Below are 14,360 nucleotides of genomic sequence, written 5' to 3' on the forward strand. Positions count from 1 at the left end.
AATGATTTCGAACTGTCTTTAATGTCTGGCAGGAGCTTAATCTCAGAAGCTTCACTGTATTATTTAAAAAGTGCTACACAGTTGTATAAACATGATACTACTCAGTTTTTAAATACAGAATTACAAACATGTAATGTGTTATCTCAAAAAAGTTTATTATTATTTTTTTTAGATGACGTCTCACTTTGTCACCCAGGCCGGAGTGCGGTGGCGCCATCTCGGCTCATTGCAACCTCTGCCTCCCAGGTTCAAGCAATTCTCTTGCATCAGCCTCCCAAGTAGCTGGGATTACAGGCTCCCGTCACCACGCCCAGCTAATTTTTGTATTTTTAGTAGAGGCGGGGTTTCACCACGTTGGTCAGGCTGGTCTTGAACTCCTGACCTCAGGTGATTCACCTGCCCTGGCCTCCTAAAGTGCTGGGATTACAGGTGTGAGCCACTGTGCCTGGCCAAGTTTATTAGATTTATGGGTATTACTTGGTAATTATTTTTATGACTTGGCAGTTTCTTTTGCTCAATGGCATCACAGAATGAATGAAATAGTATTTGAAGGATTTTCCCTATGTCTCTTCGCTAATCCATGAGCGGAACATCCTCACTAGATAATGTGGACTTTATAAATAATTTACAATCACATTGATGTCACCATAGACAGACTATTGTCCTGGTTAGAAATGTCACATTGTCCTGGTTAGCCAGGACAATGTGAGTCCCTGTAGCTGTAATTGTGTCTAGAAGGGCGGGTCTGAGGGACCGCTTTCTGTACTGTCTCCCTGCCTAGTGAGCTCCAATGCCTGGCATCAGCTTTGGACCAGGAAAGCCCATTTGAACTCTGGTGTCAAACTTACCTTGGGCAGGTCATTTATCCTCTCTGGATTTCAACTTTCTCATCTGCAAAACGGGGAAGAGAGCTGCCAATACCTAGACACTGGGAGGAAGGCACCTTGGCGTCTCACGCTTGAGAGGTGCTCTGCATCTGACTTCTTTCTAAAACACCTTCTGGAAACTGCTTTCTAGAACACCTTCTGAGCCAGCAGTGAATCCCTGGTGAGCCTGCTAGTGAGTCTCAGTAATTTGGAAGGCCACTGAGGACACCATGCTATTTAATTCAGATCATGAGAAAAACTGCTATCTCTAGAAAAGTACTCCTTCTCTGGTACAGTTATTTCATCAACCTTTCATTTTTTCCCTTCTAACCGAATTTTATACTTTCATCTACTCTATTCCTACCTCAACTTCTTCAGAAACTTCAAGTCCCACCACAGGTCCTGGGACACAGTCTATTCTCACTTGGATCCTGGGCCAGTGTGGACACTTGGGAGGCTGTTTAATACCTTGATCTCATTCCATAAAGAAACACATTTAAATCACCTCCCATCAATTTTCTCCCCAATTGAGGTAAATGTAAAATGAGTTGTAAAAAAATATGTAACATTCTTTCTCAAATGTATTCTCCAAACATTAGGAAATAATGCAAAAGAGGCCAAATGAAAGTGTGATATAGTGAATACGGTTGCAGAGAGTCTCGCTTAATTTCACATTCACTTATTCACCTGCAGGCAGCTTTCCCGAGCAGTGCTGCGGTCCACACAGGAAGGTCTTACCGGCCGCAGTCCTAGACAGAAGTTCACTGTGTGCAGGCCTCCTTGCATTGACTGTACACTGTGTGTAACATTTAACCTTTAAGACGTATTGGAAGCAAGTTCTACTCTATGTCAATGTCCTGAAAAGGAAAGGAACTAGAAGTAAATCAGGGCTATGCTGGAGTGCTACTTTGGAATCACAGAATGTTCAAGATGGAAGGAACCAGGGCACTCCCACAACCCCCTCGTTTGTAGAGGAGACCCAGAGTCATGATGTGCCTCACCAGAATCACATGCCAGTTAGTGCCAGAACAGATAATTTTTGTTCTTGAGTGACAACTTATGACTAGACAATTCTCATATTAAAACCATTTTGTAAGTCAACTGAATTGAAGAAATCCAATTTGTCCATTTTTTTGGAGAAATTTGAGTTATCTTATTGAATGCTAGTATTAACTGAGTTTTAACCAAGGATACTTTAGTGAAAATAATGTGTTGGGTAATAATTTTTAAATCTCATGCCAAATTGATTAACACACATCTTCCTTGCTTAGTTACCTACCTGGTAATAAACCACTCTTAACAGAAAGTGCCTGTTAGGGTAAAGCCCTGTGCTAAAAGCTTTGTTTCATTTCTGCATTCAATTCCAGCAATATTAGCTAAGCATCCGTATCTCTTTTTTATAGTTGAGGAAACTGAGGTTCAGAAAAGAGATAACTTGCTTGTGGTCCCACAGTAGTAAATAGCAAAGCCTTTCTAACAGGTATGCTATGCCACCTCCAAACACACATAGAATTCTTCTAGCATGGACAGAGGTGTCCCATCTGTGCCCTAGGATATGTATCCTTCTATACTCAGTTCTAAAGTAAAGGTGTAATTTAGGTTCTAGCTTGGGGCCATCACAATTTCCCTCTCCCATTGCCCTTAAGAAAGTAGCTTTGTGTGCTTAGGATTTGGATTCTGACTGTTCCCTTGTAAGATCATGGGGTGACATTTGGCCTTGTTGTTGTTGTTTTTTTGAGACAGAGTCTTGCTCTGTCGCTCAGGCAGGCTGGAGTGCAGTGGCGTGATTTCAGTTCACTGCAACCTCCTCTTCCTGGGTTCAAGCGATTCTCCTGCTTCAGCCTCCCGAGTAGCTGGGATTACAGGTGTGCACCACCATACCCAGCTAATTTTTGTATTTTTAGTAGAGACGGGGTTTCACCATGTTGGCCAGTCTGGCTTCGAACTCGTGACCTCAAGTGATCCACCTGCCTCGGCCTCCCAAACTGTTGGGATTACAGGCATGAGCCACCATACCCAGCCCTGGCCTTGGTTTTAAAATACACTTAACCCAGTACTCCTAGACGGCTGGAGCTCTGCAGGAATGGCACAGGCAGCAGGCAGGTGGGACTTGGTCAACCCCTAACCATGTAGCCTTCCTGGAGGACTGAGAGCCACAGCAATTAATAAGGGAGCAGGGTGCTGGGCGCAGTGGCTCACACCTGTAATCCCAGCACTTTGGGAGGCCGAGGCGGGCGGATCACGAGGTCAGGAGATTGAGACCATCCTGGCAAACATGGTGAAACCCTGTCTCTACTAAAAATACAAAAAAAAAAAAAAAAAAAAAAAAAATTAGCTGGGTGTGGTGGCAGGTGCCTGTAGTCTCAGCTACTCGGGAGGCTGAGGCAGGAGAATAGCGTGAACCCGGGAGGTGGAGCTTGCAGTGAGCCGAGATTGGGCCACTGCACTCCAACCTGGGTGACAGAGTGAGACTCCATCTTAAAAAAAAAAAAAAAAAGGGAGCAGGGAAGGGCACAAGGTTGTTGGAACCTGGTGCTGATGCTTTCCTACAAACAGGCACCTGTTTCACTGGGAACACTGTCAAGGGGAAAGTACACAATTTGCTGAAAAGTGGTAGCTTGGTTAAAACATTGTCAAATTCATCCAAGGGAAACCTGCATCTATGCCCATTATTTGAACAAAGAACACCAGTAGGAATGTGTGGACATAATCACTTAAGAAATATTTGTTTATGAGCCAATGTGGGATTTCAATCCCGACTCATCCCATCAGGGGTCCCGTTTTCAGATTTCAAATGCCATCTCTTTGGTGAGCAGCAATTTTCTGGCAAAGGTCTGAGGTACCCTTTGAACCTGCCCTATCTGACAGAAGACTCCATCAGCTTATAACTGAGACTAATGTGAGTCCTGGTTCTTGTTATCATCATGTTCTGGCTCCTCCCTGGCACTGCTGGTGATGGGAGCAGGAGGGCTAGGGCACAGGCCAGTGACAGGAGGCTCTGCTCAGAATGGTTCCTTTACACATAATCACTACTTCCTCTGGGAGCTCTGAACAACATTCTACACATTTCATAAAGGAGAACACCCAGACAAATTCCACTCTCTTCCCACTTGACCTCATTTTTAAAACAAGCAGTTTCACCCACAGATCCACTCCAGTGCAATGTGTCATCTCCCTCTGGGCCTTCTATGCATTTGCTCATACTGGTTCCTGTATGTGGAATGCTGTCTTCCCAGCACCTTCAGGCTCCAACTACTGAAACCCAGATGGTCTTTGAATGCTCAGATTAAAAGCCAACTCCTTTACAGTGCTTTTCTTACCCACCCTTGCTAGAAGGGTTCTCCCTCCCTGGACTCTCATGGTAGCTGGTTTATACCAATTTACAGCAGTCACCACAACCATTTTACACAGAAGGCACACGTGTGTATGTCTGATCCCAATTCAGTAGAGGCTCCTGCGAGGGCCGGTTGTTTTCTCACAGATCCCTGTTTGCTCAATACACCTAGCTCAGTCCTCTGTATCAAGCACTCTCCCAGTGAACAAGGTCACATTCTGCAAAGGCCTGGCCAACAGAGTAACATAAATGGGGCAACAGACAGGGTGGTAGGTACTGTTCAGGAGAGTCCTGATTATGTGAGAAAGGGAAGCATTACAACTGGGTCTCTGTCACCACTACATTAGCCATTCACTGGATCCTGCACTGCTTGTTCCTACAATTTCCACCCCAGAAGTCTTCCTTGATCTGATCAAGAGTCGAATCCAGACATCCTCTGCAAACTATAGCAAAAACTGGCCCAGGAACTTTCTTTTCATGAGCCATAAACATACCGAAGAAAGAAGATAAGGACTACAAAAATGTCAAGGAGAACAAAAGCAGGTTTTAAATCTATGCCTGGAGTAAGAACTAATGGCCAATGAAGCAATGCTGAAGAGCAGAGCAAAAAACTGACAGCAACCACTATTTGGCTCCATCTGCTCCACTGAGGACAATCATTTCCAAATTAAAGAGTGTAAAGAAAAACCTGGTTAGGATTTGAAGTCCAAGAGTGATAAGGGGATAGCAGGAGACACCTGTTTTAAACGAGTTCTCATGAAAGACATGTCAGTCGCTGAAACAACCTGTGGATATGACTGCAGAATTGTTGTCAGAACTCCAGAGAAATAATGAACGAAGCCCAGATACTGATAATCACTGCCCTATTTTCCAAAGTAGATTCTAAAAACTCCAGAATGGTGAACTTAATGTAAAACTCTGGCAAAATCAGGAATAATATAGACGGTGAACATTTGACTCCTAAGAATTGCTGATTTCTTTTCAACACTGATTTAACAAAGAAAATGTCATACGAAGTAACTTCCCTTTTTTTGGATAGGATTACTAGAGTAGCCAACCAGGGAAATAACAGTGAAACAATAGCTTACAGCTGAAAGAGACCAGTGGGGTGAGTTGAGATTACAATCCTGAAGGTAAGTTATCACTTATACTTTACTCTGAGCTAGATGGGGTTCCAAAGGCTTTATATATACAGTATCATTAGTCATTTATTTAATCCTTACAAAGACCCTGTAACATAGAAACTAACATTACTCCTATTTGGCAGAAGAGAAAACTAAGGCAAAGTTTTCTTGCCAAAAGGTCACACAGGTAGGATTTCAACCCAGCCAATGTGGTCTCCAAGTTGTACTTCTCATATTAGTCTACAATGCCCTTCACATGATCAGCAAGGCTGCCAAAAATAGAGGGAGAAATGGGAATCCTCCCTTTTCCATACAAGAAAAAGGACAGCAGAACACATCTGCCCTCTCTCTTGCCTCTTATCCACTCACTTCTCTGACAGGAGGAGGGAAGACTTTGATTGCTGCTTGGGAGGTGCAGCTAAGCACACTTTCTTGGCATGGTAAGGTCATCAGTGTAGAATCTGCCACAAGGGGAGTTTACAATTTAAGGTAGGTAAATTCCAGGACTGATATTTAATATATTTTAATAACCACTTTATCACCAGACCAACCCTCAGAGCAACCACTGGTGTGCTACTGAGCCCTGGTAAGTTAGGTTAATAGAGTTATTAGCAAGGGTTAATTAGAGAGCCACACTGTGGTCTTAGTTTCACCAATCCAGCCTTCTTAGTAAGACACATGCTATTTTGATTCCTACTGGTCTAATTTCCAGTATTTTTTCAATTTGTTCTGAACTTAGAGGGGAAAGACAGGGATATAATTTATTCCCATCAACTCCCCAACAATCCTCTTACACCTTCTGGATAATATCCCAAGTACTAAATGCAGTTTTAGGTGACATTTCTCTGGAGTTCTGACAACTCTGCAGTCACATCCGCAGGTAATTTCAGCAACTAACATGACTTTCATGGGCACTCATTTAAAACGGTATAGGCTCAGTCTTGGCTCTTAGGTGCTTTCTAGTTTAGTACCTAAGAGCCTATACTGGGGACCATATGGTATGAAGTAGATGGAAGGAAGATGGACCAGCCATGTCATCTCTCCTGTTGTAGACATGAATGTACCTGTAAATTCAAAATAAGTAGGGTACGCTGGGAAGGGCCACAATCTGGGACATAAAATGATCTTTGGCAAATAAAATGATTGAGCTTTAGGTCCAAGGGGAGGGGACCTCATTACTCTAGAGTAGAGGTCAGCAAACTATAGGCACAGGCCTTCTGTTTTGTAAATTTTTTTTTTTTAAAGAGATGGGGTCTCACTCTGTTGCCCAGGCTGGAGTGCAGTCACATGACCCTAGCTCACCGTAACCTCAAACTCATGGGTTCAAGTGATCTTTGGCCTCATCCTCCTGAGTAGCTGGGACTGCTGGTATGTACCACCATGCCCAGTTAATTTTTAAAAATTTTTTGTAGAGATGAGGTCTTGCTATGTTTTCCAAGCTTGTAAATAAAATTTTATTAGAACACAGCCATGCCCATTCATTTACATATTGTCTATGGCTGTTTTTGTGCTCCACGATGGCACAGTCAAGTGGCTGCAACAGGGACTGTATGTCCTGCAAAGCCTGAAATATTTTCCAACTCGTTCTTTCCAGAAAAAAATTTTGCAGAAGACCTATGGTCTAGACCTAGGAAAGTAATTCTAACACTCTCAGGGTAAGGGGAGAGATTGGGGCCAATGGGAGGAAGGACAAAGGAGCATATTTAGAGCTGGAACCTTTAGTGGGATTACCTGGAGGAGGCAGAGAGGACAGCATTACGGTGGAACCACCACTATGCCTTATTATGCAGGGTCCTTCCTCATTGAGAACTAAGCAATAATATGGCCTTCCTAACTGAATTATTTACATCTATTTGTGTAAGTTCCTAGACAGTGAATTAAGTGGATTTTTCTCCAGTTCTTCAGAATTGCCAGCACAAAAAATGTAAAATGCAGGCACAGGTAATCAAAAATGTTTTAATGATTACTGTTTAGACATTTAACAATGTGGGTATATCCAGGTGAGCTAAGCACACTTTGACAGCACACTATTGAATGTTATAGTTTCTGTATTGAAATATGTAAAGACATCTGCAAATTAGTACCTAGCAATGAAGACATACATTTATAAATATACACATTCTAGGTTTGATAAGGTAAATGTAAACAGATGCCATGACTCCTTTTCAAACAGAAAACCCACAAGACTAATAGAGAACCAATAGGCTCCCTATAGTATGAATGTGCAAAATTAAAGCATGATAAACTGATATTTACATAAATATCAAACCAACAATTAGTTTATACATTGTCAATGACCTTCTAAGATATGTCATGAGTGGTTCCAAGAATATCTTTCCCCCAATGGAGAAGGTATTCAGAGGCTAAATTCCAACACTTTAAAATGACACACATCATAGGCTTTACCTGTTTGACCACTGCCTCAAATGTGTGAGATGTGATTTTATGATAAGCAGTCTATTATTTTTAAACAAGAGGTTCTAAACACATCTTTAGATTCTAAGCAGAAAGAAATTACAAGTACTATTAGATTTACATTAAACAAGTTACCTCTATCAAATTTCTTGATTCTCTTATGTTGTAGCTATATTTGATTTTACCTTAAAAAGTTTTAAGGTCCTTTCCCCCCCTTTGTTAATTTTGGTAAACTAGGCACATTTTACAAGGAAATCTGTGTCAAAACAGATAACAGTGCATAAATCAATCCAAATTTAGACCCTGGCAACCAGTTCCCCATTGCTCATCTACGGGACTCTGTCAAATGGTAAATAAGCAATCATCTCTCTTGAAAAGTATACATCCTCTCTCGCACTGGTGGAAAGCAAAATTGACTTTTTGTTTGCTGTATAAAAACACTCAGCACTTCAGAAATTAAAAATGGCCTACTCACCCTACACCCTTCCTAAAATCTCAAGGACAAAGAATATATATTTAAGTTTCATCAAGACTGCTGTAGAGCCCCCCCCTTTTACATTAATAGTGGCACTCAAAATAAAAAAATAAGATCTGTTAAAAAGTTAAACTGACTGTTCCACTAGATTTGAGCCTGCTTGATTCAAAGCCAATAGTACAAAACTGAAGGTGCCGTGTCTGATTTCACATCAACAAGTCACTGGAAATTATGTCACATTAGTTTCATAAATCATGGTCTTTGATTTTTTCTAAACAGAGCTATTACAAATTAATACAAACTTGAAACATACCCTAATTTAAACTAATAAGCTTTGGGCCCTGCTTTTTAAATTTTAAGGCATGTGTGTTTCTCTACCATAACAACATTGTACAAATTTACATTTACAATCACATGCATGATCTACAGTTAAAAAAAAAGTTTGGATTACAGTGTTTTTAAATTGTGAATCACAATTCAGCACCTATCATGTTATAACTAATAAGGCAACAGCAGTGTTGTATACTACAATAATACTCCCTTTCCACAGTCTAGCGCAGGGGTCAGAGAGCCCAGAAATGTTAGAAATCTTATCCCTACTTATATAATCTGTATACGTTTTCTAGGGGTTTTGAATTGATGAAAGAAGTCCTACATGAATCACACTATTGTAGGCCAGACTAGTTACAGCAGCTGTTAACGAGCATCGGGGCACAACTCATATTGTGCTTACAATCAGATGACATGGTTTGGAGGGTTTCAATTCTTTGACTTCAATCCTTCCGCAGCTTCCTTGGCTTCACATTGTTTTCCAGGGGTGAAAAGCTGTTGGTGTGTCCATTCACAGCAGCCATGGACCCATTCTGGTGGTCCTTCAGGTGGTCTTTCCTTCGGGAGGCCCCTTTCTTGTTGTAGGTCTAAAATGTGTAAGGGCAGATGAGAACCAAATGACCACAGACAGTTTTCTTTATAGGGAACTTTACTGAGAATTGCATCCCTAACACTAGGCCTAGTTTCCTTTTAAGATCAAATCTTATCAAGGAGAAACTCCTGAGGTCAAGTCCTCATGACTAAATCTTTTGTCACTGGTTTCAATCATTCTTCCTTTTTTTTTCTGAGGCTTAGCCTGAGGTAAGTTAACTGAATCACAGGCTGCAACAGAAATACTATTTAAAATGTCACACAGAAAATTCAATTTACACTTTGCTTTGCCTTTTAGTATCTGGATGGCAGATGACAGGGGTTATGTGGCCAAATTGGTCTTTCCCACCTGGCAGCAGCTCTCTTGACACCCACATCCCTTGTTCGTCTTCAAAAGTTCCTCACTGCCTCGGCGACTATCTCAGCCTTCATGAACAAAGTGCTATGCTGCTATAAGTAGTTAGAATAAATGTGATTTCAGCTTCATCAGGTCCTATCCTTTCACCTTCCTTGTACCCAGTGTATGTCCCACAGTGCAGCCATAAACTATGAAGCCCAGAAGTATATGACTTCCACTCAAACTCAACATGCCACACACAGGTGCCTGTGGGCACAGAAGAGGAAAGGACAAATGTCTGAGCCTCGGGACTTGCAGCCTCTGCCCTTGCTCCTGACCTCCGTGTTTTGCCCAGATCAGCAGGCCTTATGGCTACCAGGCACTGGCAACAAAGGCAGGACACATGTCATCTGGGGGGTGACGCATGGCAGGAGAATCAGCAGTGGCTGCAACGTGGTCAGGCTCCACTGGAAATTATCTGCCCTAAATGGACCTTTCTGTGAGCAAAGACCTACGTCACCACATCATATGCTTAGGAATGAACCGAATCCTCACACCTGAGGACTGAATGTATAAGAAAGCTGGGACAAAAAAGCGGATCTCCATATCTGAGGACTGTGATAAAAATCTCTTCTGAAATTTCATTTGGCCATGACGTTCAGGGTAGTGAACTGAGAGATTTCTGACTGAAATCACCTCTCATGTCTCTGAGGCAGGTCAGAGGGAAGCAACATAGGGTCCTGCTGCACTGTTTTCCATTTCCCAGGGGAATCCCAAGACTTCCTCACCCAGGCTCTAGAACAGGGTTCTAGAGTGTCTTCCAGTGAGCTGTGAGCCCCCCAGAGGCAGGGGCTGCTCTTGTCGTAGTGACTCCATTAGAGGCCAGAGCCTGTCACCCAGCAAGGGCTCCACATGCCCATTAAGTAAACAGATGAGGGCCTTTGTTGGTAAAGGCCCCAGATTCCAAGTCCCAGAGAAGGGTGAGATTTACCTGAATGTAGAAGTTTGTGAAGAGAGCAATCAGGGAAATCATGTATCCAATCTGGAAATACAACCAACCAAGAGGGAATGTGCACGGCCAGATGACCCCGCAGCTGGTCTGGATGATTGTCAGCACAAACTGAAGCTAGGGGAACAGAGGGGATGCAGCTGAACAGGGACAGTGCATGGACGAGGCCCCACACCAGGCAGACTTTTTAACCAGCATCACCTAAATTTCTGAATTAACACTTACTACCCTTGCTGCAGGTACAGCAGTCACTTCATGAACACAACACATACACTATACTTATCCTAAACTCTAGGTGTGTTTGTCTTATACATATTCTTCCTCTGCCCTCCAAGCTATTTAAACTACCTTCTCCAAATTTCAAGGATACACTATAGAGACGTCCAAGACTTTTTTTTATTTTTTGAGAAGGAAGAGCAAGTGTGTATGTTGAAAGGGCACTGATAACATCACTGCAGGATGTGCCACCTGGCTGGACATCCTTCCAACTCCTTATCCATGGACGCTTCTGGTTTGGTGAAGGCTGATGAGTAGATTTAAACCTTTACTGGCAAACAACACTAAGTGCATTGATTAATTTTGATGAATAAACCTTGAAACGCACGTGAACTGGTTAGAGAAATGGTGGAAAGATGTTTTAAAAAGGGCTAGGCTCAGGCCGGGCGCGGTGGCTCACGCCTGTAATTCCAGCACTTTGGGAGGCCGAGGCTGGCGGATCACAAGGTCAAGAGATCAACACCATCCTGGCCAAAATGGTGAAACCCTGTCTCTACTAAAAATACAAAAATTAGCCGGGTATGGTGGCACACGCCGGTAGTCCCAGTTACTTGGGAGGCTGAGATAGGAGAATTGCTTGAACCCAGGAGGCAGAGGTTGCAGTGAACCGAGATCGCGCCACTGCACTCCAGCCTGGTGACAGAGCGAGACTCCAGCTCAACCCCTGCCCCTCCCCCCAAAAAAAGGGCTAGGCTCTGCACACTGTATTTCTAGCAGCTCCAATGTTTCTATGTAGAGTTTTTTGTTTTTAATTTTTAAGACAGGGTCTATGTTGCCCAGGGTGGCCTCAAACTCTCAGGTTCAAGAGATCCTTCTACCTCAGCCTCCCGAGTGACCGGGACTCCAAGCCATGACCCACTGTGCCTGGCTGTTTGCCTTCTCTTTTTTAAGGTTAGTACTGCAGACTGAGGAATAACTAGGAGTGGTGCTTAAAATAAATCCTGACAACCTGGGTAGGTTTAATCTTCCACCTCAAAGTACAGAGCCTAATGGGAGACCAACTTTGCCAGTCTGTTCTTTTAAATTCTGCTTCCGCCAGACCCAAAAATGTGGTATAAATCAATTTCTGCATCATTTCTCCTCAAGTATAACAAGGAGGTTAATCAACAATTTTCCTTTTTCACAGGTGGGTGAGAAAAAATTAACAAGGACCATATAGCAGCTGGCAGAGAGGTGAAAATGAAACATCAAACACTTCGGTCTCTAAGATTTTCTCAGACTTTTTTTTCAGATTGTTATTTTTAAATATTGAAAAATCATAATTGACTTGAAGGGATCTGAATCAGCTTGGTGTGTTTAGAAAAATGTGTTAATAATGCAAGGACAGGGCAAAGGGTTTAATGTCCACACCCCTCAGTCAGCTAGCTTTGGCCTATTGACTCAGTGTCATCTATAAAATAGGGACAATAATATGTGTTTTTCTTTTTGGTAGGGACAGGGCCTCACTATGTTCCCCAGGCTGGTCTTAAACTCCTGGCCTCAAGTGATCCTCCTGCCTCGACCTCCCAAAATGCTGTGATTACAGGCGTGAGCCACTGTGCCTGGCTTGGGGACAATAATATGAAATCAGGCTACTGGAACAATCTATGTAGAATCATGTACTTAGTATGAGTACCCAACATGTGCTAAACACTTAGGAAATGTCAGTGTTTAATATGAGCAGTAGTAGTATTAATTAGTTCATAGACGAATTCATGAGAGGAGAGAAAGAGGTTACCTATAATATACTGATGAATGCAGAAGGCTTAATCAAGGATGGTGAGAAGTATCAGGTGAAGTGGCCTGGCCCTGGCAGTAAACCAGGGGAGGAGCTGTTAACTGAAGCAAACAGCTGCCATCCTCACCAACAGGTGCTCCACTGCATGGGGGCTGAGGGGTCATCCATACCTGCCAGACAAATATCCTTGCTGCCTAGTAATGGGCTACACATACCCTGGACTCCATACTACTCTCCAGCTCCTTCTAAAACCCCTGGAAACACACAATTTTCATTTTGGATTTTGGACTATAATTAAGAAAACACACACACACACATACACACACACACACACACATACACACACACACACATACATGCATATGTGCTTATGTGCAAAAACTCAGAAGAGCTGAACTTGAAGTTGGCAAATTAGATTCTAGACCTCTTTCTACAATTCAACTAGCTGTATGCCCATGGTCACAGTTCACTATCAGTTCAAAACAAGAAAATTCCCTAATGTACCCACTTCAAGGAATTTAATTACATCAAATGAAAAAGGGTGGAGAAGGGGCATCTTAGATGCTATTACATAACACCAAAGCCAGGAAGAGGTCTGTATCCACCAAGATGTAAGTCCTGGGGAAAGAGGCCAAGTCACTCACCAGCTGCCCCTGAGTGATGTACTTCTTCCACCAGAGGTATGGACGCATGGAAGGGACCGACGACAAACCATAGTAAGAGTACATGAGGACGTGGATGAAGCTATTAAGTGTGGCACCAAAATAAGCTGCAGGAACAGAGGGATTTGGGAAGGAGAATGTATTAGTGTTTTAAACAGAACAGGTGGTAAAAAAAAAAAACATACAAGATTCTTTTTGAATCAGAAAGAGAGATGACTTCCAACAGGGCTGACAAACACTGCAACAGCAAGCAATGCATGAATGTGTAACGAGAATTCAATTACCACTTGGGCAGCCAGCCACCAGGAGGCTCCGAGCCCAGGGGTCAGCTGTAGCTGCTAGAGGGGCATCTGACACTGAAGCCACGACGCCATCCCGGCACCTACAGGCTTTGCTGCAGATGCCCACCAACTCTCAGAGACAGCTGTTTTTCTTTACATGCACAACTGCCTCAAATATGCTCTCTGAAGGCTGTGGAAGACAGCTGATGGGCAATATGCTCAAAAATGGTTGTTTCTATACATTTGCTGGGGTGTGGAGAGGTCTCTGAAGCCACCTTCTAATTATTTCCCAGGACTGCCGTGCTGAGGTCATACATTTTTATTAATAATAGAGTCAAGAGTATAGCTCCTTAGAGATAAAAGAGCCATCTTATCACATCATTTTCAATGTTCAGTAGGACCACTAGTTCTTTTTCCAGACTCTGTCCTCCTCCCCAACAGTCAGCAACCAAACCAAGCCATCTGGCTTTTCCCTGTGCAGTTGCAGGTACACAGCCTGGTGTTAGGGAAGTTTCTACTCCTGGCTATGATAGGAACTGGCTTTTGACTTTGGACACATCACATCCATTCCCTGGTTCAGTTTCTCATGGCCCAAGTGCAGCTGATTAAATCTGTCCTCCTGAAAGTTCTCTGAAAATTTAAAGCACTCTTCAAATGTAGGGAGGGGCTGTTTCTATTAGAAAGTTAGGTCAGTTAATCCGCCATCATGAGCTCTGACAGTGGGAGGAAGAAGGAGCAGAAAGCCCCAACTCTACCCACCTTTCTGTGGTCTTAGTTTCCTCCCAAACCCAAAGGATCTGTATTTGGAAAGCTTTTTTTTTTTTTCCTAGCTCTGGAATTCCATGACACTGTGAATCTTAGCAGGCTCAGGTAATCAAGGGCAGTGCTATCCCAGAGAAAAAAATATCCATAAATAGACCCATAGGTTCTCAGTTAAATTCTT

General features: G+C 42.8%; 1 protein-coding gene and 1 long non-coding RNA gene across 9 annotated transcripts in view; both read right to left on the reverse strand.

Moving 5' to 3' along the window:
- LOC129534350 (uncharacterized) overlaps positions 1-3,146 on the reverse strand; it is a 54,485-nt gene extending 51,339 nt beyond the window's left edge. For all 3 annotated transcript variants that reach the window (XR_010134267.1, XR_010134266.1, XR_010134268.1), the window contains exon 1: positions 1,554-3,146. This is a non-coding gene — a long non-coding RNA (uncharacterized lncRNA). The remainder of the gene's footprint in view (positions 1-1,553) is intronic.
- Positions 3,147-7,266: 4,120 nt separating this feature from the next.
- The window catches only part of ELOVL5 (ELOVL fatty acid elongase 5), an 80,656-nt gene continuing 73,562 nt past the window's right edge, over positions 7,267-14,360 (reverse strand). For all 6 annotated transcript variants that reach the window (XM_004044213.5, XM_055391113.2, XM_004044216.5 and 3 more), the window contains 3 exons: positions 13,119-13,243; positions 10,464-10,598; positions 7,267-9,131 (listed from right to left, as the gene is read on the reverse strand). In XM_004044213.5, coding sequence (XP_004044261.1) covers positions 8,988-9,131; positions 10,464-10,598; positions 13,119-13,243 — 404 coding nt within the window. In that variant the 3' untranslated portion in view covers positions 7,267-8,987. The remainder of the gene's footprint in view (positions 9,132-10,463; positions 10,599-13,118; positions 13,244-14,360) is intronic.

This window comes from Gorilla gorilla, chromosome 5, assembly GCF_029281585.2.
Source record: "Gorilla gorilla gorilla isolate KB3781 chromosome 5, NHGRI_mGorGor1-v2.1_pri, whole genome shotgun sequence".
NCBI classification, from domain to species: domain Eukaryota; kingdom Metazoa; phylum Chordata; class Mammalia; order Primates; family Hominidae; genus Gorilla; species Gorilla gorilla.